The sequence below is a fragment of the Halichoerus grypus genome, chromosome 6 (assembly GCF_964656455.1).
Source record: "Halichoerus grypus chromosome 6, mHalGry1.hap1.1, whole genome shotgun sequence".
Classification (NCBI taxonomy): domain Eukaryota; kingdom Metazoa; phylum Chordata; class Mammalia; order Carnivora; family Phocidae; genus Halichoerus; species Halichoerus grypus.
The window spans coordinates 115,530,110-115,556,319 of record NC_135717.1 but is presented as its reverse complement, the minus strand read 5'-3'; the positions used below and the strand labels follow the sequence as shown (position 1 = coordinate 115,556,319).

At 50.7% G+C, this 26,210-nt stretch overlaps 3 protein-coding genes across 13 annotated transcripts in view; all 3 read left to right on the top strand.

Moving 5' to 3' along the window:
* KMT2D (lysine methyltransferase 2D) overlaps positions 1 to 2,973 on the top strand; it is a 39,987-nt gene extending 37,014 nt beyond the window's left edge. For all 9 annotated transcript variants that reach the window (XM_078075942.1, XM_078075950.1, XM_078075943.1 and 6 more), the window contains one exon: positions 51 to 2,973. In XM_078075942.1, coding sequence (XP_077932068.1) covers positions 51 to 143 — 93 coding nt within the window. In that variant the 3' untranslated portion in view covers positions 144 to 2,973. The remainder of the gene's footprint in view (positions 1 to 50) is intronic.
* A 140-nt stretch (positions 2,974 to 3,113) lies between these two features.
* Positions 3,114 to 15,371, top strand: PRKAG1 (protein kinase AMP-activated non-catalytic subunit gamma 1). 3 transcript variants are annotated; one of them, XM_036121139.2, is made up of 12 exons: positions 3,114 to 3,239; positions 6,755 to 6,803; positions 12,192 to 12,301; positions 12,502 to 12,583; positions 12,682 to 12,740; positions 12,861 to 12,906; positions 13,009 to 13,063; positions 13,334 to 13,460; positions 13,770 to 13,935; positions 14,093 to 14,130; positions 14,394 to 14,540; positions 14,681 to 15,371. In XM_036121139.2, exons 1-12 carry the CDS (start codon positions 3,231 to 3,233, stop codon positions 14,783 to 14,785), a joined length of 993 nt encoding a protein of 330 aa, XP_035977032.1. In that variant the 5' UTR covers positions 3,114 to 3,230; the 3' UTR covers positions 14,786 to 15,371. The 3 variants fall into 3 exon arrangements, with proteins under 3 accessions (XP_035977032.1, XP_035977033.1, XP_035977034.1); XM_036121140.2 differs by having other exon boundaries at positions 12,149 to 12,301; XM_036121141.2 differs by lacking the exon at positions 12,192 to 12,301.
* Positions 15,372 to 18,316: 2,945 nt separating this feature from the next.
* Positions 18,317 to 22,471, top strand: DDN (dendrin). The gene is made up of 2 exons (XM_036121133.2): positions 18,317 to 18,540; positions 18,952 to 22,471. The coding sequence occupies exons 1-2, from the start codon at positions 18,332 to 18,334 to the stop codon at positions 20,861 to 20,863; spliced, it is 2,121 nt and encodes a 706-aa protein (XP_035977026.1). The 5' UTR covers positions 18,317 to 18,331; the 3' UTR covers positions 20,864 to 22,471.
* Positions 22,472 to 26,210: the final 3,739 nt, after the last annotated feature.

Below are 26,210 nucleotides of genomic sequence, written 5' to 3'. Positions count from 1 at the left end.
CCCACTCCCTCTGGGGGGCTGGCATCGATTCTACCCTCTTCTCTTTCCAGCTGACCTATGACTATCAGTTTGACTTTGAGGACGATCAGCACAAGATCCCCTGCCACTGTGGAGCCTGGAATTGTCGAAAATGGATGAACTAAGAAGCTTAGAGGCTACCAGGCAGGGGAGTCCCCCCACCCCCAACCTCTTCCCTGAAAGGGATGAGGGGGAAGAGAGGTAGCAGCCAGAGCCAGGACCCAGGGCTGGGGCTGCCGGCTGACCGGAGCCCCTGGAGCAGGAGGCTGGGGCAGAGGGCCCTAGGCCAAGCCCACCCTGGGCACCAGGGACAACCCTCTTCCCCGCCACCGGCCCCCAGGCTGGCATCTCTGCCCCCAGCTCCAGGAGGGGCCAGACAGAAGCAGCCATTGGGCATCTCAGGTTTGAGGGGGATATGGGCCGGGAACTACCCAGAAGCAACTGGGAGGCAGCAGGGAGGGGGGAGGAGGATGTGTGGCCGGGCCTCACAGCCCTGCTGCTCCCACCGACCTCTCCGGCCCGACTCAAGGCTGCAAAGAGACTTGACTAAGCTTGACAATCCCAAAGGCCGGGTCCCACACCTGGCCCTGCCTGCCGGGTCCTGCCCCCACCCTCACTCCCATCCCCTTCCCTCTCAATCTGTCTCTGTCTCCCTCTTCTCCTCTGTGTTTCTGTCTCTCTATGGGTTGTGTTTCCTTGTTTTCCACTCTGACAAATGCAACATGAACGGGAAAGAGGCGCCCAGCTGCCCAGGAGGGCAAGCCAGGCAAGCCGGGCAAGGAGACCCCGCACCCACACCTACCTCATTTAAGTGTTGGATTTTTTGCTGTTTTGAAATGTGAGACCCTCTCCAAGCCCCCTACTGCCCCGACCCTCTCTTCCACCTCACTGCCCTCTTCTGAGTGGGTGGAAGGGGGGTAGGAAGAGGAAGAAAAACAACAACAAAAAATCCATCTTTGTTTTTAATTATGGGCATGGGATGGTGGTTGAGGCTAATGATGATGAAGATTGGGGATAACTGGCCCCTAGTTGCTCTAGGACTTCCTTCTCCATCTGGACATGGGGGCAGGAGGGGTGTGCTAAACCTAGGACCAGGATATCTCCCTCCTGTTTTCCCAACCCCATCATGAGCCCATTTGCCCTCCAGCCCCTGGATGGGGTGGATGGGTGGTAGGGTGAGGGCTATCCCTGAGTGGCATGCCCATACCCAGTGAGGCAGGGTGTGGCCCGGAGCTCCCACTTTCCCTCAGTCACCAAACTGCTGCTGGTCTGGTGGGAAGGGGTGGTGATGTGGGGGTGGGGAGCTTAGTGTCAGCGCGGGGAGGGTGGGGGGTATTTATCTATTTATACATGGGATTGTACATAGTCTTGTGGGGAATGGGGGAGCCGGCTGGAGGTGAGAACCCTCCCCTCTCCCCCCACCCCCGGGGAGAGCAAATGTAAAACTACTAATTTTTGTGCTTTATATATTCTATATAAATATATCTATTTTCTTTTTACAAAACCAGTTTATAAATGGTAGGGGGGCGTGGGGCGGACACATGGAGCTCCCCTTGTGGGGGGGCCCCCTCCATTACCCAACCTACCGCCCTTTTCCTCACCCCCTCCTCCCCACCCCCTGGCTGTGACTGCTGTAAGGTGGGGGTATAGAGGCTGGGCAATTCTCACCCCGGTTGTATAGTTGGACTATGTTATAACGCACAAAAGTGAGCTGGCCCCAGGGGGAGCCAGAGGGTGATGGGTTCCCTGCCTCCCTTTCCTTCCCCCTTTCTGCCCAAGCTTGTGCTGCAGTTGAACCTCTTCCTGGGGGGTAGGGGTAGGTTGGGGGTGGGTGAGGCCCCAGACCCCCTCAAGTAGGGAGCGTGGGGATGAAGATGAAGCTTATATGCAGTTCTCTCCTAGGGGCTGTGGGCAAAGGGCATTTTGTAATTAATATTTTCAAGAATCAAATGTCTGGAGTGTAGGGGTGGGCTTGGTGGCGGTGGATGGGCGGGCCTGCTGGAGGGGGAGCAAGGTCGCTGTTGTGATTTTAGGTTTTGTTTTGTTTTGTTTTTGAATTTGGGGGGTTGCGGATTGATGGGGGTAGGGAGATTTTTTTTTTTTTTAAAGCTGCTTCCTCAACTGTTTCAAGCTGCAAATGTTTAAGAGAATAACATCCCCCCACCCCCACAGAAACCACTGTCATTAAATCAGACAGCGGGGAGACTGGGCTGCTGCCCCCAAAGCCATTGGATATTCCTTTTCCAAGAGCAAAAGGTCTAGGCTACAGGGAGGGGGAGATTGGCTCCTGTGAGTCAGGCTCTGGTTGGGGCTTGGGCCCTGGGATTGGGAAAAGGGGATGGGGCAGACTTTGTAAGCATATGCTAGGTATCCGATAGTCCTGTAGAATTTAGTGAAGAAATCTTATACAGTTTTTAATTTTTATATAAACTAACTCAGACCCAGGCTACAAGGTTGGAATTTTGGTTGTTGGTTTTTTTTTTGTTTTGTTTTGTTTTTTTTAAGTACCCCGCCTGTATAATTGCATCTGAATTCCCTCCTCTCCCTCCCCCGCACCCTCCCCCCCCGTGTTTGTATTTTGGGTTGGTTTACACTTGCACATATTCAATTTTCAGTTTTTCCCTTTTACAGTCTTCTCCCCTCACCTCCAGGACCCTCCCCCTTTTTAAAAAATAAATCGCTGACAAGTGTGAATCCCGTGAAGACTTTATTTTGTGTTGTGTGTATCCTGTACAGCAAGGTTGGTCCTTCGTAACAACGGATGAAATGATTCCCTTTTTTAAAGCGCCCTCTCTCCCTCCACCCCCAGCGCCCTGTCCTTGGCATGTTTTGTATCAGCGATCATTCTGAACTGTACATAATTTATGTTGCAAGAGGCAAAGGGCAAGTTTTGGATTTTGCTTCTTCCAAGTTTGTTTTTAAACGACAAATAAAAAAAGAACATTTTAAATACAAGCGGCTCCGTCCAGTCACCCTCGCCGTCCGCGGATCCGGAAGGTCCGAGAGGACCCAGGGGAGGGCGGTTACCGAGGCCAGGCCACGCCGGAAGAGTGAACTCCCCGCCTTCCGCCCTTGGCTTGCGTGTGTCTGACGTAGGCGGAAGTGGTGTCGCGGTACCGGACGTGGGGCGGGGCCTAAGCCCCCCTCCGCCCCTCCCGACCGGCTCCCAGAGAGCTTCCTAAAGCGAGCGAACCCAGTCAGCGCCTCTTGAAATGGAGACGGTGAGGAGCACGGGAGGGCGGCGGGGGGCGCTGTGGAGTCCGAGACCCCCGTTAGGGGACAGGGAGGCCTGGGCAGGGACCGGTGCTGCACGAGAAGCCGGGGTCTGTGCTATCCCGTGACCCTGCCCCTCCGCTCCTTCGCTGGGCGCATCTCCTAGGACTGGGCCGCGCGGTGCCTACCTTACGTCCGTGGTACTCTCAGCCCGAGCTGGCAGTGACTCTTTGCTCTCCGTTAGGAACCCGAGCACACCTCGGCGATCTCGGGCCTCCTTTGCTCTGAGCACCTCAAACCTTTAGAGGTTTGCCAGAGAGAGCAGGGTTGTGATCCGGCTTTCCTGGGGAAGGCAGGGGGCTTCCGGGGGACTCCCGCTTGCGGGTAGCACCTGGCCCCCGGTTGTCTGAGTGTGAGCCCTGCAAGCGCTGGCAGGAGGGAAATCAGAAAGACTTTTATGCTGCTTCGAGGTGTCTGGCGAAGTCACATTGCCTTAATAAGACTGAAAAGTGGGCTCTCCCTTAAGGAGGGACTCTTTCAGTGTTAGAGGCCGCTGTGTCCCTGGACAAGTTTAGGTTATGCCCTGCTCTGCGATTCTAAGCAGGCGTGTTGGCATAGATCATTCTTGGCTAGCAGGCACTGACCAATTGTGGCAGGTCCCTGTCATCCTCCCAGAGATGTTGCAGGTAGCCTGCTACATGTTTGGATCCACCGTCACTCTCAGGAGCGTTTTCTAGCATCTGGAACCAAATATCCTCTGTCGGGCAGAGTAACTCTTCCGTGTCTTGGTTTTTATCATGTTACTGGCAGGTTCATCTTTCTTTGGGTCAGTCCCATGCCCATAGTAATTCCTTGACCACACCCTTTCTCTGCCTGCAGAGAGGTCCTGTCCCTCAAGTTATAAAGGAGAAAACAGACCGAAGTGGTAAAGTGATTTGCAGTTGGGCACCCGGGCAAGGGTATCAGCTCTTACAGATTAAGAGAATTTTGAACAAGAATAAAAGGTCTGGGGCGCCTGGCTGGCTCAGTCAGGAGAGCATGTGACATGGACAGGGAGACCAATTTAGAGAATATTGCGGAAGTGAACGGTAAAAGCCTAAGTTAAAACTGTGAAAGTGGAAAGGAGAGAAATGGATTTGAGACATTTCTAACATACCAGCTTAGTTGATAGATGTTAAGGACATGTTTAGGTCATGCCCTGCCCTGCGATTCCAAGCAGACATATTGGCATAGCTCATTCTTGGAGGAATCAATACTACAGTCCTAGGCACCTATAGGAGAGCAATGCAAAAAAACAGAGATGGGAGCCCCAGTAAGAATAATAGGATGAAAGGACAGATGCTGTTTTGTACTGAAGCGTTTGAGGAGTCTTTGTGACATCTGTAGTTAATCCAGCAAACAATTAGAAATGTGGATGGGGGGGGGGGCACCTGAGTGGCACAGTCGGTTAAGCATCAGACTCTTGATTTCAACTCAGATCATGATCTCAGGGTCGTAAGATCAAGCCCCACGTCAGGCTCTGCACTCAGTGCCAAGTCTGCTTGAATTTTTTCTCTCCCTCTCCCTCTGCCCCTTCCCCCAGCGTGTGCGTGCTCTCTCTCTAAAATAAATAAATAAATCTTTAAAAAAAATGTGGATCAGGAGTTCAAAAGAAACTGTGAGTCCATGTGTCAGATCTAGCTGGTGTCTCTATAATAATACTTTGTACTCCTGTATTACAGTGGTACTTTCTCAGGTTTCCTATGTTATTAAAAGCAAAGAGAAGTGGACATAATTATCCTCCTGTGTGGAGAAACAGGCAGAAAGGTAAAGTCATATTCAATAAAGCCTGACTCTGTTGTGTAGGTTTCTGTATCTCTAGCTGTACCTTACTTTTCTCTCTGTAACTTAATCTTAGGTCTCTCTGTTCACGGGAGTGTGCATCATTATCATTATCAATTTGAGAGTTAAAAAAACAAAACAATTGAGATTTATGTGCAGAACCCCATGCTAGATGGTATGGGTGATACAGAGAAATATAAAATAGTTCTAGGCTTCCAGGAATTTAAAACCTGTTTGGATGGATAATAAACAAAAAAACTGTAGCACAGTGCAGTATGTAAGTATTATATGATGGGTATAATAAACAGCTACACAAGTAGCTGTTTCTGTGTCTTTGTATAGATCTTTGTGAGACTGTGTTATCATGTGTGTATCTTTACCACTGAACAGCCCTCTCTCCCACTTATAAGTGATGAGGCTGTTGTTCCGATAGCCTTGCCAAAATGCCAGGCCAAGCTGATAGTCTAATGCAGCCCAGAGAGAAGAGAGGGAGATTATTCCCCTTCCCTCCTGCCCGCACCTTGACCCATTAGGGGAGGGAAATTTAGATCTGTCCTGCCAGCTTGACCCTGTTTACCACCAACCTACCAGGTTCAAGCCAAGGCCTTTAATTTCATGTTACTACCGTAGCTATGTAGGTGAAGTACGCCTTTAAGTTAGTTTTGGTATGTTACCCAGAATAAATGGAGCCAAAACTGTTGATTCCAGTGGATTAAAATTAGCATGACCCCTCCTGGGTTCCTAGATAACAAGGAAATTTCCAAATATTCCCACTTGAGGGAGCCCAGAGATGGTTCTGAAGGTTTCTCTATATTCAAAGCACTCTAATGTCAGACTGTCATGGTCAAAGAAGCTTGGAAAACCAGTATCCTCTGGGCTTTAGGAGCCTTTGACTCACAAGGTGCTAAGAGGAGTCAGGTCCCCAGTTTCAAAACACTTGTTGTCCTCATCCACCCCTCAGTCAGTCAAGCTTTAGCTCTCTGTGACAGTCAGCTGCCGGGATCCTCCCTAGATGTGATCCTGTCTCTCTCTCTTTTTTTTTTTTAGCGCCCGCGCAGGAAGGGTGGGGGGTGAGGGAGAGCGAGAATCTTAAGCAGGTTCTATGCCCAGCATAGAGCCCGATGTGGGGCTTGATTTCACGACCCTGAGATCATGACATGAGCTGAAATTAAAGAGTTGGACGGTTAACCCACTGAGCCACCAGGCACCCCTGATGTGGTCCTCTCTTAATGGTAAAGGGGCATGTCTATGATTCTAGTGTCTACAACTAGGCTTAGGTATTTGGGGGAAAGCAGTATTGTCTCTCTGGCTTCCTTTTTTTTATAAAGTAGATCTGTGAGAACCTTGTGGATTCTCAGATTTTCTGGTCTCAGCTTTTAAGTCTGTTTCATTAGGCATTGTGGTATATAAGGGCATAGGCTTTGGAACCATACAGATATGTGTTCAAACTCCTGTTCTACCTCAGCCATGTGACCTTGGGCATGCTGTTTAATATTTCCTGAACCTCAGTTTTCTAATCTGTGAAAATGAGGCCAATAATAGTATTTACCTCAGGGTTGTTATGATTAAACGAGATAATATTTTAAGAGGGCCTTATGGTACTTTAAATGACATCATTAGTTCACCAGCCTTTCTCATCATGCTCGGCCAGAATGGGTGGAGCCTAGGATAGGCTGAATCTTTGTTCCTCTTTTCTCTCCAGGTCACTTCTTCAGATAGCTCCCCAGCTCTGGAAAATGAGCATCCTCAAGGTAAGTTTACTGAAGAAAGGAAACCGCTACGAAAGCAATAGCCCAATCCTAACTTGTCCTCAGCGATGCTTTTGAATCTCTCTCAGGATGCCCCCTGGGAAAAATCAAAACTGGGCCAGATAATGTGCCAAACCATAATGAATCAGGATTAGTAATTTGGCAGGATCACCCAGGAGTAAATCTTGGGCAGGGTGGGAATGACTAATATTTTCAATTATCAAACCACTGAAATTTTTGAGGGAAAACTTCCGTAGGCAACTCTGGGCTGGCTAACCATGTATCAGTGGTGCCTGGTATTTTCTGATTAGCCCAGAAACAATGCCACTAGGATTTTATCATCCAGTGAGCTCCCTAAAGCCACTGAGTGTATGCAAGAAATTATAGAAAGGCCTTGAAAGCCCTTAAAACTAGTCTAGAAATAGAGGCACTAAACCCTAAAATCCAGGGCAGAGGAGAAGGTATTCTAGCACCTGCCCAAATAACTGGTTAGAATGGAATGGTCCAACCCTAGACTATCTAGAAAGAAGCAGAACTTACAGGCACCTTCCTTAGAGGATTTTATCCAGGAACACTCCTAGGTCTTCCCAGGACATGTTTATGGCATTAGGAGTACATGCTTTCTCAGAGAATTGAAATATGGGCTGGGATCGTACGACGTATTATTAAGGGTCTATGAGTTCTCCACAAGAATTTTTAAATGTTCTGTTTTCATTTTGTTGGTATCCTAAAAAGTTAATATAGTCATATTTGAATTATCTGGGTGATATCTTCATAATTGAGTACTGCCACATGATATCAGTGCCTATTTTATATTTCTGAGTACATTTGCAGTAGCACCAAGGCAAGAGTCAAAAACTCAAATTGTGAGCCAAGCAGTGCTATAGGCTACATATGACTATGACAACCTATATAGGTCTCATCATGTCTAAAAGGAGGCAGCAACTGTCCAGGTCTTGTCAATTGTCACTGTTCAGAAATTCAAGCCTAGTGTGGTCAGATCTGATTTTGAAAAAAATGGAGAATCTGGGTTTTTATGTCAATCTCCACATTTTTACAATTGGGGAACTGATTTAAATTATTTTTAAAATACCGAGAAAGCCAAATCAAATATGTTTATAATTCTGGGGCCTAAAATGATGGTATTTAACTCTCAGTGGAACATGTCTTAAACTCGCATCAAAAGGCATGTTCTTGGGAACTCCTTAGCCCAGCCACCTCGGGCAAGGCAGGGGAGTTCCCAGGTGGGGGACACTTGGGACACTGGAGTCCCACAGAGGCCAGCAGCATGGGGCCACAAGAGGTTTCCTTTGAAAAACAATAGTGGGCTTCAGTTAAAGATGGCAGATGGAGTACATGCATCTACTTTTGTTCCTTCACAAAAACCTACTAAAGCCACCATAAAAGAATCTTTTTCAAAAGGTACAAACCCACCAGAATAGGGAGAATAAGAGAGGAGACAATAGTAATTGGAAATTGGAAAACAGATGCAAGAGTGGTAAATCATTTAGCAGACCTGAGAAAACTGAATTACAGACTAGCAGCAGGGAAGGCCAAGAGAAGCATTGGAGATCTAAGAAGCAGTTAGATTCAGAGACTCCCTACTCCACTGAGTGCAGCTAGGAAACTCCTCCTCCCAACTCTGGCAAAGACTGGAGGTCTGGAGAGGAGTTCAGGCCCAGTTGAGGGCTGAAATACTATACTAAACACGGGAGCATGAAGCGAACTGCACTGGATGCCGAGATCCCAGTCCTTTCCCTAATCTAATTTCCAGAATGCCGACAGAAAAGACTTCACCCTCCAAGCACAAGATTGAATAAATAATCTTCTCCAGAATTCCCTTGAAGGGAAAGCCCTAAAAATATGAGTATTGAATGTTCCCCATCTAAACGGCTCACAGTCAACAAGACTTAACGTGTACACTTGAGCTGCCAATTAGCTTTAAAGACTGCACTCTGGGGCGCCTGGGTGGCTCAGTGGGTTAAGCATCTGCCTCCAGCTCAGGTCATGATGTCAGGGTCCTGGGATCCAGCCATTGGACCCCCTGCTCAGCAGGAAGCCTGTTTCTCCCTCTCCCTCTGACCCCCTCCTCTCCCCCTCCCTGCTTGTGCTCTCTGTGCTCTCTCTTGTGCTCTGTCTCTCAAATAAATAAATAAAATCTTAAAAAAAAAAAAAAAAAAGACCATACTCTTAGAATATGGTTTGAATGCTCCTTTAAACCAAGGATAACCAGACATCTAAAGAAAGCGTCTAAAATAGGGGCGCCTAGGTGGCTCAGATGGTTAAGCATCTGCCTTCGGCTCAGGTCATGATCCCAGGGTCCTGGGATCGAGTCCCATATCTGGCTCCTGGCTCAGCGGGGAGCCTGCTTCTCCCTCTGCCTCTCCCCCTGCTCATGCTCTCTCTCTCTCTATCTCTGTGTCTCAAATGAATAAATAAAATCTTTAAAAAACATTTTTTAAAAGTGTTTAAAAAAAAAAAAGAAGAAAGCCTCTAAAATAAAAAGAAAAGTGATCCAAACTGCTCCCCCCACCCGAAGAAACAAGCAGGGGAAAGAAGCAACAGAAAGAAGAAGTCAATGCATAGAGAAGAAAACTTTAAAAATTAACATTAATATAACTCAGATAAAGAACCTATTTCCACCATGCAACAAATAGAGGATGTCATGTTTTTTTAAAAGGAATTTTCAGAAAAGAAAGAGGAGCTCTTGGACATTAAAAATATCATAGCAAAAATTTTAAACTAAGGAGGTTTGGAAAATTAAGTTGGGGAAGACTCCAAAAAAGTAGAATTAAAAAAGAAGTGTGGTGCCTGAATGGCTCAGTTGGTTAAGCGTCCGACTCTTGATTTCGGCTCAGGTCATGATCTCAGGGTTGTGAGATCGAGCCCCACATTGGGCTCTGCGCTGGGCGTGGAGCCTGCTTAAGATTCTCTCTCTCCCTCTCCCTCTGTCCCTCCTGCCCCCTCAAAAAAAAAAAAAGTGGGGTGCCTGATTGACTCAGTTGGTGGAGTGTGTGGCTCTTGATCTTAGGGGCTATGATTTCAAGCCCCATGTTGGGTGAAGAGATTACTAAAAAATAAAATCTTTTTTAAAAGCCCCAAAAATCAAAGAAGTGAAAAAAAGAAAAAGCGTAAACTAGGAGAGATAAGATATTTTATTTAACAACAGTAACAACAAAAACAACTCACCAAACAAAACAAGAACAACCTTAAAGGGTCAGTCTAGGAAGTCTGATATCTAAATAATAGGAATTACAGAAAGAGAAAAAGGACAACACAGAGGGAAGGAAACGATCAAGGAAATAATTCAAGAACATTTCCTGGAACTGAAGGGCATTAGTTTTCATATTGAAAAGACTCACTGAGTATTCAGCACAGTGGATGAAACTGACCCACCCAAAGCACAATCATCATGAGATTTCAAAACACTGGAAACAAAGAGAAGATCCTGAGTTTCCAGAGAGGAAAACAAACAAACAAACAAACAAACAAACAAAAACAAGTTACATAAAAAGAATCAGAATTGCCTTGGACTCTCAACACACCAGAAACTAGAAGGCAATGGGGGCAGTGCCTTCAACATTCTTCAGGAAAATAAATCCAAACCTAGAATTCTATATCCAGCCTAATTATACATCAAAGATGAGGGTAAAATAAAGATACCTGCAGGCTGCAAAGGCTCAAAAAATTTACCTCCCATGCACCCTTACTCAGGAAGCTACAGGAAGATGTATACCACCAAAACAAGGAAGAAAGAAAAAAAAAGATGAAAACATAGAGTACAGGACACAGGAGTGCCAATACAGGAGAGACATGAAAGGGGGCCCCTGGATGGCGACGAAGGAAGATCTCAGGAGGACAGCTGTGCACACCAGCAAACCAGCACAGATTTGAGCAGGTCAGAAGACGCCTGAGAGAATTCTTTGGGTGGTTTACATTGATAGACTATCTAGTGCTTCTGAATATCTTGAAAGGAGATCTAAACAACTGGTAAAGAGTTTGGGGTTGAATTAGTTATGAATACTTGAATTAGTTATAAAAAACAAAAAGACAAGACAGTTATTAACTCCAGGGAAAACGAAGTTGTGAAAGAAAGAAAAAAAAAAAGCCAGGAGTGTACCATTGGGCTTAGCTCCGAATAAGGAATATTCAGTCAAAATTATTTAAATACTAATGTAACCAACATTATAGTTTAACTTCTGGAAGAATGGGGAGATGGGAAGTGCATGTTTGTGTTGGGGTCCTGGTAGGAGGGAGAACTAAAAATTCTCATATTCCTTGGATAATAATAGATAATGCCCCAAAATGGAAAAATAAACCCAGCAATATAAGGTTGTTATTTGCAGCCCTAGTAATAAGTGCCAAAATAATCAGCTAAAAGAGGTCTCATCTCTGAGGAGGGGTAAGACAGGGCAGTAGGTCCCAGGGACTGCAGTTTTTCTTAACAAAATCTCTAGAACTGTTTGGCTTTTTAAACAGTGTACCTGTACAACGGGTAAGAAATTAAACACTAAAAACAACTGGCATAGGATTTAAGATCATGAACTTTGGACTCAGGTCTGTGTTTAAGTCTTGCCACTTACTAATGGTGTGACCTTGAGCAGTTTATTTATCTGCTTCCCACCTGTTTTCTCATCTGAAAAATGAGGACAGTATTTGCTTTACAGATTTGTTGTAAGGATTAAATGATGTGATATTTTTAAAGTACACATAGCATAGTACATAGCACATTCAGATGATTATTTTCTGGGTTGCTTCTCCAGTTTAGAGCAAGCAATTAAAGTCAGAGGAATGGACAGGTAAACACAGCCAGGGTCTCCTATTTGTCTAGAGTAGGTGGGATGATTTCTGATTCAGAGGGTCATCCCAAGATGGACTCTCAGGGCGTTTGGGGCCAGGTTAATTAAGCACTGGGCTCCAACTGAGTGTTGATCTGAAATGGCCCAACTTGGACCATGACTTTCTCATCTGCAGATCTTAGAATTTTAAGAAGCTTACTTGAATTTTAAGAAGCTTAATTACATCTTAATTGAGAAAAGAGAACAAGTGAAAATGTGCTTTAATATATGAAAGGGGAAATTTAAGTTAAAGATGAGAAAAAACTTTTAGACTAGAAGAGGTCAATGAAAGATATTAATAGATTTTCTGTTTTAGTAGCCATCTTTTGCCTGAGGAGCCTGTAGAGTCCTACCTGGATATGGGGGTTGTATGAAATAGTTTCTAAGGGGTTTATCTAGTTTTTCTGGGAACAATAGGAACAAAACAGATAGAAAAGGGGCCTTATAAAAAAGCAGGCTCTAAATATTTGAACAACTACACTTTTATTTTCTGCCTCTTTTGATTGTGAGTCGTTGCATGGAAGGAAGCTTCTAACTATCCCACCCTATGCAGAGACCCCAGAATCCAACAATAGTGTGTATACTTCCTTCATGAAGTCTCATCGCTGCTATGACCTGATTCCCACAAGCTCCAAATTGGTTGTATTTGATACTTCCCTGCAGGTGGGTGAAATCCTCTTCTCCCATCCCCCTTCCTAGGAGCCTCTGGTTCAAAAACTCTCATCCTATCTCATCCCAAGGGTAATATCCTTGTCCTTATATGGGTTTAGTCTCATGTTTTCCCTAACATACCCAACCCCTGTTCTTTTAAAGTCTTGCACCCTGTGAATTTTCCTTTGTGATGATTTCTCTTTTGGCTACAGGTGAAGAAAGCTTTCTTTGCTTTGGTGACTAATGGTGTACGAGCTGCCCCTTTGTGGGATAGTAAGAAGCAAAGTTTTGTAGGTAGGCAAAAGTTTCTGGTACACAATAGTATTGGCATCTTGTGCTGGGCAGGGAGAGAAACTTTGAGCAGTGCTGAGGGATCTTGTCTTGGCTTCTAGGCATGCTAACCATCACCGATTTCATCAATATCCTGCATCGATACTATAAATCAGCCTTGGTAAGACACCGAAGCCCAATAACCCAAGTCCCTCATTCCTAGTTCCTTTCTTCCAAGCAAACTACAAGGGGTTAATGAAGCAGAGAGATCAAGTCTCAAGTCCTGTGCTTCTGTTTCCAGGTACAGATCTATGAGCTGGAAGAACACAAGATAGAAACTTGGAGAGGTATGTAGAGAACTGGGGGTTGTAAAAGGAAAAAGGGATGGAGAGTTTCCTTGGAAATGGTTTTCCATACCGGTATTTTGTGAACCTCCCTTTTCCCTTCAGAGGTGTACCTACAGGATTCCTTCAAACCACTCGTCTGCATTTCTCCTAATGCCAGGTGAGTTCCAGCTACCCATTTGTCCAGAAGGGGAAGAGCCTTGCCACCAGGGTAGCTAAAGCCCTAGATACCCAAAGATCCAGGGGCAGAAGAGAAACAATACTCTCCTCCCAAACACACACACATTCACACACTCTATAGGTCGGTTTGAACACGGCACCCCTCTCCCAATCATCAGTTTTCCCTGTTTATAAATACACTCTTAGAAGCTATTTACTCAGCTCAAGCTCAGCACTGTGAGACTTACCATTATCCCCCACCTTCCCACAGCTTGTTCGATGCTGTGTCTTCATTAATTCGAAACAAGATCCACAGACTGCCAGTTATTGACCCGGAATCAGGCAACACTTTGTACATCCTCACCCACAAGCGCATCCTCAAGTTCCTCAAATTGTTTGTAAGTGTCCTCAGCCTGGTTTTTACTTTTTTTTTTTTTTTTAAGCGAGACAGAGAGCAGGGGAGGTGTGGGGGCGGATGAAGAGGGAGAAAGAGAATCTTAAGCAGGCTCCACACCCAGCACAGAGCCTGACACGGGGCTCGATCTCATGGCCCTGAGATCGTGACCTGAGCTGAAATCAAGAGTCAGATACTTAACTGACTGAGCCACTGGGTGCCCCTGGTTTTTACTTCTTATATACTGGGTTGGAGGGGTATCCAGGGGTGGTGTGGGGGTTCTTGAAGATGAAGCTGATGGTTCTCTCCTCAGATCACTGAGTTCCCCAAGCCAGAGTTCATGTCTAAGTCTCTGGAAGAGCTACGGATTGGCACCTATGCCAACATTGCTATGGTCCGCACCACCACCCCTGTCTATGTGGCTCTGGGCATCTTTGTTCAACACCGAGTCTCAGCACTGCCAGTAGTAGATGAGAAAGGTGAGAGAGTACACAGAACGAGAGGGAAGGCTCCAGGGAAGCCGGGGTGGTTCTGGGAAAATCTGCTGTTCCTCAGCTCAGCCCGGAGGGTGATGCTACAGGCAGGGGGAGCCTTGGATGCCAGATCCTCCTTGCTGATCTGCCTCTGTCCCCCTAGGGCGTGTGGTGGACATCTACTCCAAGTTTGATGTTATCGTGAGTGATTGCGGAGGGGCTGGGAGGTAGGGAAAGGGGCGGGGTGTTGAATGTGGAGAGGGAGAAGAAGAGAGTCTCTTCTGGGACCTAAGGGTTTTAGAAGCTTCTAAGCTTTCAAATCCAATTTGAAAAGGAATGAGTTGGGTGTGGCTTGTGGGCAAGGCTATCAACTGCCCTGAATCCCTCTGGCGCGGTTGGGTGGACTCAGGGTTTGGGGGCTGGCTTCCTTGCTTCCCTGCAAGCACCTTCCTCTCTCTCCCCAGAATCTGGCAGCAGAAAAGACCTACAACAACCTAGATGTGTCTGTGACCAAAGCCCTACAACATCGATCCCATTACTTTGAGGGTGTCCTCAAGTGCTACCTGCACGAGACTCTGGAGACCATCATCAACAGGCTGGTGGAAGCAGAGGTAGGGAGGCCAGTGACTCAGAAGGAGCTGAGGGGAGCAGCTTTGAGTGTGGGGTTTGGCAAGGTGGGTAGGGGTTGAAGGGCTCATCCTAACTGAGGCCATCACTAAACATCCCTTTTCTCCCTTGTTGCTCTGTGCAGGTTCACCGGCTTGTCGTGGTGGATGAGAATGATGTGGTCAAGGGGATTGTATCACTGTCTGACATCCTGCAGGCCCTGGTGCTCACAGGAGGAGAGAAGCCCTGAGCTGGGGAAGGGGTCAGGCAGCACCAGGGGATGTGCCCCACTCACTGCCTGCCCAAAGTTCTAGGAACCACAGGTGAAACCTTGAGAGAATTGTGACTCTCTTCCCTGCTTGGGAGCCGGGGAGGGTGCAGGGGGAGGAAGGAGAATGGATTTTTAGCTGTCCTTATCCTCATGCATACAGCCTAGCCCATCCTAGCCCCAGCCCTCTTAGATGTAGCCCCCTTTCTCAGTGAATGATGGGCTGTGTGCCCCTCAGGCCAATTCTGATCTCTGAGAGATCCCCAGACCTCACCCAGCCTTTGCCTCTCTCTCTGCCCCTGACTCCACCCTAAGATAATAGCACAACAAAACTCTTCCTAAAGATATTTTTATTCATCCTGTTTCATGCTATATGGAGGAGGCTGAGTCCATTTAGTGACATTTCTTCCCATAATGGGAGTGGGGAGGATTGTGGGGAGGAGGGCCTTTGGGTTCCTGTGCTATGTGCATATGAAGGGAGATGGGGGTTAGGTGGAGGAGGAGGGCAGAGTGATTAGCTGAGGTTATTGCTTTTCATGGCAAACCTAATTAAAATGACAGGAACCTCTTCATGGTGTTGCTTGATTGTTTGATTCTTGTAGTTGATGGACTCTACTGCTCCAACCAGCCTACCTCACATGGCCTCTTCAACTCATTACTCACAACAACAGGAATAACGGCACACACACACACACACACACACACACACACATACATATGTAAAACTGTGTCAGGCACCATGCTCGGTGCTTCACGTCTGTTCATTCATTTAAGCCTCAGGACAACAGTAGATAGGATTCCAGTTTTACAGATTAAAAAAACAAAAACAAAAACTGAGGCAGAGAGGCTAAGTAACCAGCCCAACGCCACACAGCTGGTAAAATGTAGAGCTAGGATTTGTACCCAAACAGTTTGGCCCCAGAGCTCCTGCTCTTTACCACTACACTAGACTTACTGGCTTTCCAACTCTCCATTCATAACTGTTTCCCACCCTATTCCCAGCAGTTCTCCTTATTACCTCGCTTTCTCCTCTGCCTGAATCATAGCTGGGACCCCAGGAAAATCTCCTAACACCGTTAGGTTTCCAGAGAATAGAGAGACTGAGGGTCTCCTGGAGGCAGAGAGACATGCCACCGTCATCAACTTTTCTTAGTCAGGGAAGGTTGGACTCTGTGTTTGAATTTTGCTGAGCTGGCACTGTCTTTGAACCTACAAAATGCCTTGCCATTCTTCCAAGGTGAGAATGAGCTGGGGGGTCGGGGAGCAGACTCTACCTGTGCTGAAACCATGTGAGCCAAAACAGTCAGCACCAAATACCATAAGGACTGCTAGACAGTTGGGCCTGAGCCAAATTTTGGGTACCATCTCACCACTGACTTGCAGGTTTGATACCATTTCCTATCCAAGACCAGAAGCAATCTCAGAGTACCTCCTAGCCCCTACCTAACCTCTCCCTACCTACGAACTCTGAGGAACCCTGCCATACCATACCGGTTCCTCCAAAGTAGGCTTCCTCATGGCTCATGGGGCAAAGTGTCAAGGCAGCTGCCAGGGCTGCCCTCCTGGCTTTGGAGAAAGCCCCTGCTTCTGCATTCACCTCTTCACAGCTCACAGCACATTCCCAGACTTGGGGGAGGGAGGCTTCCAAGTTATTAGAATTAGGGTATGTTTATGTGTGTGGGGGTGAGTGCATGGTGGAAAGGACAGATGTCTTCTTATGTCACATTCCATCATGGAGGGTTTGTCTAGGGAGGAGGCAAGGGCTTTAAAAAGCCCTAGGACTCTGGGGGGACCTGGGTAGAAGGAAGCACCTTCAAGCAAAGAGCCACCAGAGTGCAGCTGGTAGGTGTGTAAAGTGGGGGAGGGGAGTGTTGTCAAATGGTGGGAATAGGGGCTGTTTGGGTTATCTCTAAAGGTTCATATTAGGGAGCAGGGGGCCTGGGTTTGGTTGCTTTGGTTCTCATGAAGTCAGTCTCTGCCCCCACAACAACCCTCCTGGCCCCATCCTCTTAAAAGGAAGGGTCTGTACCCAAAGGGCCGCATGATCTTCTGTGTCTCCCATTCTCCCCTAAAACCCAACCCATCAGTCTCAAAATCTGAGGATGGAGCAGAAAGAAAGACAAGGGACAAAATTAAAGAGCCTCATAGCCTATTCTTACCTATTCCTCTCAAAAGAGGCAAATTATCCCTTCTTCCTCAGGAACCATTGCCATACACACTCTTCTCCCACCTCCCTGCACCCCTCCCCTCCACTGGAGCTGCTGCCATGGTTGCCAGGCATGGTTGCTAAGTCTCTGCATGGAAGGGTTGGCGTGGGCTGTGCTGCCACCAACATTACCATGGTGAATCAGGGGACACCTGGTATAGGCTTGGGGGGAGGGATCATGTGGATGTAAGCAACACCCCCTGCCCCTGGGACAGAATGAGTGGAAAAGGTGAGCATCTTGAGCACCACTTCAGGTGGGGGCTAAGTGAGCTAGGCATTGTGGTAGTGGTGATGATGGGGAGCTCTACGCTAGGAAACGGGGGCCACTTTTATCATTTCAGTTGCTAGGGGATGGTTTTCCAAGGGAGCACGCCATTCTTCCTCCATCCGTTCTGAAAGGGTGCAAATACATAAGTACTTTAGTCTGTCCTCCATAAGGCTGAGCAGAGCTGTGTGGGCACAGAACAGTATGACCCCCAGATCCTGGCTTCTGGATTGGGGGAGAGAGCCTGCTGCGGGGAGAAGCCTCCATAGGTGCCCAAGGACAAACATCTAGAATAGGAGCGTGGGACAGTTCGGATGGCCAAGACAGACTCCTGTGTCCTACCAGCAGCCCTGGGCTGCAACACGGAGAGGGTAAGGAGTTAAAGGTGTGGGGGTCACCCTTTCTGAGCTTGGGGGAGGCAGCTCTCCCCCAGAGTCACATAAAAGCTGCGTGAAAGCTACCGCCTCCTCCCTCCACCGCATGGAAGCTGGTTACTCATCTCTGCACCCGAACAGTCCCTGCTGCTAAAAATAGACCCCCTGCACCCCAACCCCATGGAAACCAGCAGAGAGTGGCAGGCAGAGACCTTGAGTTCCATTCCCGTCACCTCCTGAAGTCCGAGGCAGGAAGTCAGTGGCAGAACCCTGGTGGTGGGGCACCCCGACAAGCAGAAGATTGAAGGGTTAAAACGACAGGAACGTTGAAGAAATGGGGGTGGGGGAAGGGCACCGTCAGCTTGGCAAAAATAAGAAGTCCCCTGCCCACTCGCGCAGGTCCCATCAGGCTTGGGGGACATGAGCAGTGGGAAGGGGCGCCCAATCCTGGGCCCCAGGGGGCGGCCGTGCACATGGGGGAGGTAGCAGCGCGGTGCCGTCCGCGCCGCACCGTGTCACATGCGCGCGCGCACACACACACAGACAGGCACACACGTGTGCCCGGGTATATATAGTCCCCAGTCTCTGGGCCCGTCGCTCTGCAGTGGGCGCCGGCTCCTCGGGCTGGGAGGGGGCTCTCGGGGCGGGTGGGAGGGTGGGGGGCCGGGGTGGGGTGGGGCAGGATGCTGGATGGCCAGCTATTCTCCGAGGGGCCCGACAGCCCCCGGGAGCCCCAGGATGAGGAGTCTGGCAGCTGCCTCTGGGTGCAGAAATCCAAGCTGCTGGTGATCGAAGTGAAGACTATTTCCTGTCATTATAGTCGCCGCGCCCCTCCTCGACAGCCCATGGACTTCCAAGCCAGCCACTGGGCCCGTGGGCCCCAGAGCCGCACGTGAGTGAAGGAGGGGTGACGGGAAGAGAGCGGTGGGGCGGGGAGTGGGGTCCGGACCTCCCCGCAGGCACCAGCCAGTGCTGCTGGCCCCCTTTCTCTTTCCCACGCCTCCCCCTACCCCATCCCGAGGGCTGGGGCCTGACTCTTCCCGCATTGTTTTGGGGGGCAAGAGTGGGTGTGAGAAAGGGCAGGAGGTGAGATGGGGCAGACGCTGTTAAAGTGTGCATGGAGAGATGGTGAGGAGTCCGGCTTCGACTTCAGCCCTAACATATACGCACGTGCACACGGGCACACACTCACACACACCCCTCCACACGGCTGCCCCAAATGGTCTCCAGTGCTCCCAGCTCCCCGGACCTCGGCTCCCTTCCCCCACAAACTGCTCACCTGGGTTCCTGCTCATTGTCCCAGGTGTGGGCCGCGCCCGGGATCCCCTGAGCCGCCGCCCCGCCGTCCCTGGGCCTCCAGGGTGCTGCAGGAGGCGACCAACTGGCGGGCGGGGCCCCCGGCCGAGGCCCGAGCCCGGGAGCAAGAGAAAAGGAAAGCGGCATCGCAGGAGCGGGAGGCCAAGGAGACCGAGCGAAAAAGGCGCAAGGCTGGTGGGGCCCGAAGGAGCCCCCCCGGTCGGCCCCTCCCGGAACCTCGGAACGCCCCTCGGGTGGCCCAGCCTGTAGGGCGCCCAGCTCCCTCACGACCCGAGCGCCTGGGGCCGGCGGGGCGACCGCCCCGTCCATCCGCGCAGCCGCAGAGCGACCCAGGGGCGGCGTGGGCGGGGCCCTGGGGAGGTAGGCGGCCAGGGCCCCCCAGCTACGAGGCTCACCTGCTGCTGAGAGGCGCAGCCGGGACAGCCCTGCGACGACGCTGGGACCGCCCGCCACCCTACGTGGCTCCACCTTCTTACGAAGGCCCCCACAGGACCTTGGGGTCTAAGCGAGGCCCCGAGCCCTCCCAGGCGCCAGCCTCAGCAGCCTCTGCTCCGACTCCGGCCAGGACAGAGGGAGGGTGCACAAAGAAGAGGCTGGATCCTCGGATCTACCGGGACGTCCTCGGGGCTTGGGGTCTCCGACAGGGGCGGGGTCTCTTGGGGGGATCCCCAGGCTGTGGAACAGCCGGGCCGAGGCAGGAGTCCGGCAAGGGGGCCGCGGAGAAAAGCCTGGGGCTGGCCACTGCTGGCCTGAATAGTGGAAGCGACGGCCATCCCCGAGCCAAAGCTGCTGGGAGCCCAGGCACGGAGACAGCTCCCGGGGGGTTGGCCACTGCGACTCCCAGCCCCCCGCGTCCCGCCCCCAGGTCCAGGCCCCATCTCAAGGGCTCCGGGGAAGGGAAAGAAAATAGGGAACGGGGCTGGCTCCCCAAATGCTGGGTTCCCTCCCTTAAAAAGCAGCCGCCCCGACATAGCCAGACCCTCCCAAGACCCTGGGCTCCAGGAGGCACGGGGTGGAGAGAGTCCTTAGGTCATAGAGAGGGGGCCGGACCTGAGACCTCGGAGGGTTGGAAGGGGACCCGCCGCGCCCACACCCTGCCCCGCAGTTCCCGCGGCCGTGCTCGGGGAGAAGGCGTCTTTGTCATTGACGCCACGTGCGTGGTGATACGGTCACAGTATGTTCCAACCCCTCGAACCCAGCATGTACAGCTTTTGCCCGATGGGGTGCCGCGCGTCGTGGGGGATGCCCCTAATCAACCGAAGCCCAACGAGGAGGAGGGCGAGGGAGCCGCGGCCTTTCCCCACCCTTGGCAAAAACTGCTCTTGAGCAGTCGCCTTTCGCACCAGTTCGTTGGGGGGCGCGGGTTCGAAGCCGAGGGCGGGAAGCCCGCGGACTCGTCCTTGGAGGAGCGCGCCTCCCGCATCCTGGGGCTCCCGGTTGGCGAAGTAAACCTTCAGGACGCCCCCACGCCGCCAGGTAGCCCAGAGCGCTCAGCCTCAGGCCCAGCGGCTTCAGGAGGCACGGTCAGTGCCGAGGGCTCGCAGCAAGTGGCGGCGGTCCCACGGCGCGCGGCCCGGGGCTGGGCGCGGACCCCAGGGCCCTACGCCGGGGCCCTGCGGGAAGCCGTATCCCGCATCCGCCGTCACACCGCCCCAGACTCGGACTCGGACGAAGCTGCGGAGCTCAACGTCCACAGCGGCTCTTCTGATGGAAGCGACACAGAAGCCTCGGGCGCCTCCTGGCGAAATGAGCCGCCCCGGCCCGGGGAAGGCGGGAAGACAGCCGAGCTGAGCGACAGTATCCGAGAGATTCTAGATGTCATCAGCCGAACGGAGGAGGCCCTCTTCGGGACGAGGGACCCTAAGGGGATCCCACAGGGAAATAGGGAGCGGCAGTGACAGGCCCTTTCTTGTATTTGTGTTCCCCACTTTTCCATCCCTGGGCCCACTGGTCCTCTTTCTTCCTCACAGACTTCCTTGTACCCCCTTACCCAGAGTCGTTCCCATACTTGAAATAGAAGCCGCCCAAATGAAAGGAAAGGGAACATATGCCAATTCGTGATTTCTTTCTTTCCTTTTCTTCCTTCCTTCCTCCCTCCCTTCCTTCCTTCCTTCCTTCCTTCCTTCCTTCCTTCCTTCCTTTCTTTCTTTCTTTCTTTCTTCTTTCTTTCTTTTCTTTCTCATGACAGGTGAGGATGAGCAGTAGATTTTAATGCCTGCTCCATTCAGGGCACTGGAGTAAGGTCTTCAGCAGGGGCAGGTGCACTAGGTGTGGAGCAGAGTAGGTGGCCTAGGCAGGATCAGGCGGGAACGCAGGGATGTTATAGTCATAGGGCAACTTTAGGGCAGGATCTTGGGGCTTGGAGGGAGAAAGTGATGGAGAGGCTTCTGACTGAGGTGACCAGGTGACATAGAGGCCCTTGGCAGAAGAGGAAGGGATCCAGATACAACCAGCAAAACAGGAAGAGGGCTCACTTTGGTGTCACACGCCTTGGGATAAGTTCATCCCTGATGCTTTGGATCCTTGGGGCGGCTTTTATCTCACCCTCTCCTCCACAGGCCAAGAAAGAGAATTGGGAATAAATGAACAGAGTCTGAGGGTCCCTCAGATGGCTTCATTGTCACCTGCACTCATTCTCAATATTCAAGAGACTGTCCAGGGTTTGCAGAAGATCTGAGCAAATGGGTACGGGCTTCTATCCCAGTCTCTTAGGTTTGGGTGAGGGCTCCTCAAGGCAGAGCAGGATGGTGGCCTTGTCACTGTCCCTGGCCTGTGGTGGTCCGAGCTGGGGAGGGAAGGCAGCCAGTGAATCAGCTTGGGACCTCCTTAGGCCTCCCCCCTTCTCCTCCTCCCCAGTGTTCCTTAGTGATGCTCTGAATCGTTACAACGATTTCCCACCCCGGTGGCATCACTCATCTGAAAGAACCCTGAAAATTTCTTGCATCTCTGCCTCTTCCAGAAACCTTGGCCAGGGAAGGAAGGGGGAGGTTGGTCCCAAAAAGCCTGTAAATGTGGGGTGTGATACTCGCTGTAGCCACTACGGGGCGCGCGCAGGTCGCGGATTTCCCCGGTAGCTAATTCCCGAGTCCCCCCTACCCGGGCACTGCCAGTTAACCAGTTGATACCCAGTTACAGAGCGCGGGTCCCCCGTCTTGCCACCTCCAGCCGTGCGAGGTCGGGGGCAGGCCTCTGGCCTTCTAGACCTCTGGAAGCGCGCGGAGCCCCTCTTTGTTACTCACCCACGCCAACCGGCTTGGGACCCAGACACTGAAGTCTTTTTTCTCTCTGATCTTGGACAGTTCTGTCTCTACTTACTAGCCATGTGAATTTGGCCAAATCACTTCACCTCCCTGAGCCTCAGTTTCCTCATCTGTCAAATGGGGGTTTATAAACACCTACCTCGCAGGGTTGTTGTGAGGATTTTATGCGATAATGTATGTAAAGCGCCTTGCACAGTGCCTGGCACAGAGTAGGCGCTCAATAAATCTAAGCTTCCCTTTGTCCAATCTTGGCATCTTTTTCCTTTCACCGGCCCAGTCCCTCCCGTGTCCCTCCCCCCAGGGTTCCACTGTTTCTCCCCCCTCAGTGGGGGGCTGGGGAGACTCCTTTCTTTGATGGAAACTCCCGGCTCACCCCTGTCACCCCCAGTCGGACTTTTCCTTCCTTGCCCCCCGCCCCACCCCCGCTGACTCTTCCCACTGCCCCGGCGCACTCCCCCCACCCCCCATTCCGGGCAAGGGCTGAGTCAGCCTGGGTAAATTTAGCCGCCGACACGGCGGGCGCGGGGGCTTCGCCCAGACTCAGTCGCGAAGTCCTGGCCGGCCCGCCTCTGCCCCCATCCCTACCAAGTCACTCCGACTCCCGCTCAGCGCTCAGAGCCCCAGCCCCGTTCTCAAGCCACTTATGATTTTGGTCTTCAGTTATCTTGATGTCACTCCCTACCCTCACCCGGAGAGATGAGACATGTCAGGACAGGTAGGAGAGAGCAGGACAGTTTGGGAGGTCGATGGGCCGGATCCTGCACTGGGGCAGGCTGACCTTGGTTCAGTGTGTGTGTGTGGTGGGGGTGTCCCTTTGGGCTTCTGAGCCTGAGGGGAGAGCATTGATCAAAATTACCCTGGAGAGTCCAACCCAGAACCTGCCTGGGACCCACAACGTCAGGTTTCAAGTTAGCTCTTGCTGGAGGAAGTAAAGGAAGTGAGGTTCACCTTGGGCAGAGATCAAAGTTTCCTGAGGTCTGTCTGCCTACCTTCCACCTGCAAGTCTAACTACTGCCAATTCTAACTACTGAGCATTTACTGAGCACCTGAGAGGAAGCAGGCCCTGAGCTGGGCTCCAGGAAAGAGATGAGTAAGGCCTGCCTGCAATGGGGTGAAGATGAACACTCACCAATAATGATAGTAGTGAGCAGCGAGTGGTAAGTATTATAAGGAGTCACACAAGGGAGATTGTATGGATTTTGTGAGATCAGGAAGGGCTCCCTGAAGGAGGTGGCATCTGAGATAGGATTTGGGGAAAGGAGTTCCAAGTAGAGGACAGAGCAAAAATAGTCGTATGGATTGGGGGAAGCCGAGTATGTGTTGGAAATTACCAAACAGTCTCGTTAGACTGGAGTTGAGGGTACATTCTCAGGAGTGAAAACTGAGGACAGGCTGGGGTGAGCCTGGCCCCCTCGGGAGTGTGTGCCTTGGACCTCTGGGCTTGAGAAGAGAACAGACTTGAGGCCAGGAGGAAGACCGAGGAAGGCCAGGGCAGTGGTGAGAGCATCTGCCTAGATTTTGCTACAGCCCAGGGCCTCCAGGCTCTCAGGCTGGGAGAAGAGGTGAGCCGTATGGGTAGTGGAGGGGCCGGTCCTGTGGAGGGAGACCCCATCATACAGCCAAAGACTCTGTGAGGTGGAACACGCAGGAGGTCAGTTTCTAAGAGTTCACCCACACTACTACCATTATCGGAAAAATAGGGTAGTGTTGTGTTTAGAGCATGGACTCTGGGGCCTGGCAGCATGGGTTTAGATCTTGCCTCTACCTCACACTAGCTGTGTGACCTTGGGCAAATTACTCAATCTCTCTGTTGCTTAGTGTCCTTAGTTATAAGATGGGGTTATGAATAGTGCTTTTTTCCTAGGCTTGTTGGGAGGATTAAATGATTCAATATGAAAAGCACTTAGAACAATGCCTGGTACATGTAATAAAGGATATACAAGTGTTAAGCTCTGATTATTATTTCTCTCTAGAGCTATTTCATTAGTATTGGGGGCATAAGAACAGGAGGCTGGGGGAAAGAAGTAGAGGTTGGGGAAGAAGAACAACAGGCAGCTGAGGCCAGGTCAAGAAGAGAAGGGAGCCCCGGGGTGGAGACACAGTCCCTTGAATGGGTGGAGGATGTACAGGGAGGATTTGGGCAGTTAGGGTGCCAGGCAACACACCCTGCTTCCCAGGACTTCCTTCATCTTTGCCTAAGGGTGGAGTCAGCACTGGCTGCTAAAGATCTGGGGAGAAAGGGACAGAGAGAAGGGGAGGGGTGACTGCAGGTCTGGGGGCCAGCCCTTGGTGAGCCATATCTCAGACTGGCCCTGCATGGCACTGTGGGTGGGAGGCTGGAGGCTCCCTGCTGCGAAAATGACTTCTAAATCTGGCTGTGTCTGCCAGCTGGCCAGCCTCGAGACGGAGGCCACAACCACCCCCAACCCTGGGACAGCCTCCTGGGTCAGGTGTAGGGAGAGCAGACGCAGGAGGGCGTGGTCAGGATGGGGTAGCATCTCTCAGGTTACCACAGGCCACTACCCTCCCAACAGCCCGGTTCTTCCGAGGGAAGCCCTTCTCTGTCCCAAATGGGGCCGGGTTAATATGGCTTCAGAGGGCCTAAGGGCCCCCTCTCCTTTCGGACTCTCATGAGAGCCCTGGGACTTCCCTAGATCAGCCACAAATGGGCAACAGAGAACCAGGCCGTAATTCTGGGACTTTAGGGGATTCGGGGTGAGGAGTGTGTATATGGGGTGTGAGGAGGAGAAGACCAGGAGAGATGGCTAGACATGAATACGCAGGGAGTGGGCAAAGTGTGTCTGTAGAGAAGGGTGAGCATTCCCTCAGTTACTCATCTGGTCACTCCTTCATTAAATTTGTATGCCAGGCTCCAGGGACACACAAGAGACTCAGACAGGGCTCCTATTTTCAGGGAGCTTCCAATCCAGGGTGTGTGTGAGACAGGGGAAGGGATATGGGAGAGGAAACCCACAAAATCATTACAGTGCAGGCTGTGCAACATAATATATGTTAATGAAAGCATTCCTGAGGATCTAGGCAAGCATGTAAGAAGGAGCAGTTCCCCAACTGTGAGTTACTTCTGGGGAGTAGGAGGTGAGTCACTGAGGGTGCATTTGTCGTGAAGGAAGGCTCAGTCTGGATATTGTCCCCTTGCCTGTATGCCTTGCTTGGCAAGGAGTGGGCTTCCTCCCTTGAAGCCCCTGACACTACACAGCTTTTGATGAGTCCTTTTAAAGAAGAATTGCTTCACCCATCCGTCTATCCATCCATGCATGCCTCCATCCTTTTGTTCATCCATGCATGCATCCGCCCGTCTATATATCCCATCTATCCATTTATCCATCCATCTACCAACCCCTCTGTCATCCATCCATCCATCCATTTATCCATCCATTCGTTCATCCACTTATTCATCCATCCATCCATCTCTTTCTTCTCTTAATGATGACATATGATGTGCCTAGCTCAGTGCCGCAAGGAATGCCAAGATGAACAAAACACAGAGCCCATGTCCTCAGGAAGGTAGAAGCCTAGTAAGAGGATAAGTAACTTTCGCAGATAACCTTCCACGGGACAGCCAGCATGTGCTGTTAACCAAAGCCCTGCCAAGAAGCTGCTTCAGGAGGCAAGGCCATTTTGCCAAGGGAAATTAGAAGAGCTTAATGGAGGGAGGGACATTCCAGATGGGTTTCAATAGGGGGAGATGGGGAAGATGTGCATTCCAGGGTGTGGGCAAAGGTAGAGAGGTGGGAAAGCACAAAGCCTTCACAGGGAACAGAGGCCCTGGGGAATGCAGAGGTGCGGGAGCCTAGAATGATGTGTGTGAGCCAAATCATGAAGCGTCTCTGGAAAGCAAGGATAAAAGTTGGAGCTTTAGTGAAAGGAATTGAGGAAGAGGGGAGGGGCAGAACGTTTTTGAGCTGCTAATGTCCCCATTGCCTCCTCAACACCTATATCATTGTTTTCTCTACTGGCTGATTAT

What these genes read in the sequence shown, in the direction of transcription:
- PRKAG1 (XM_036121139.2), top strand. An exon ending in TATTTGATACTTCCCTGCAG is followed by an intron (nt 12,302 to 12,501) that starts GTGGGTGAAATC and finishes TTTTGGCTACAG; the next exon opens with GTGAAGAAAGCTTTCTTTGC. An exon ending in GATACTATAAATCAGCCTTG is followed by an intron (nt 12,741 to 12,860) that starts GTAAGACACCGA and finishes TTCTGTTTCCAG; the next exon opens with GTACAGATCTATGAGCTGGA.
- DDN (XM_036121133.2), top strand. Translation starts at nt 18,332, where the DNA reads ATGCTGGATGGCCAGCTATTCTCCGAGGGGCCCGACAGCCCCCGGGAG. An exon ending in CGTGGGCCCCAGAGCCGCAC is followed by an intron (nt 18,541 to 18,951) that starts GTGAGTGAAGGA and finishes TCATTGTCCCAG; the next exon opens with GTGTGGGCCGCGCCCGGGAT.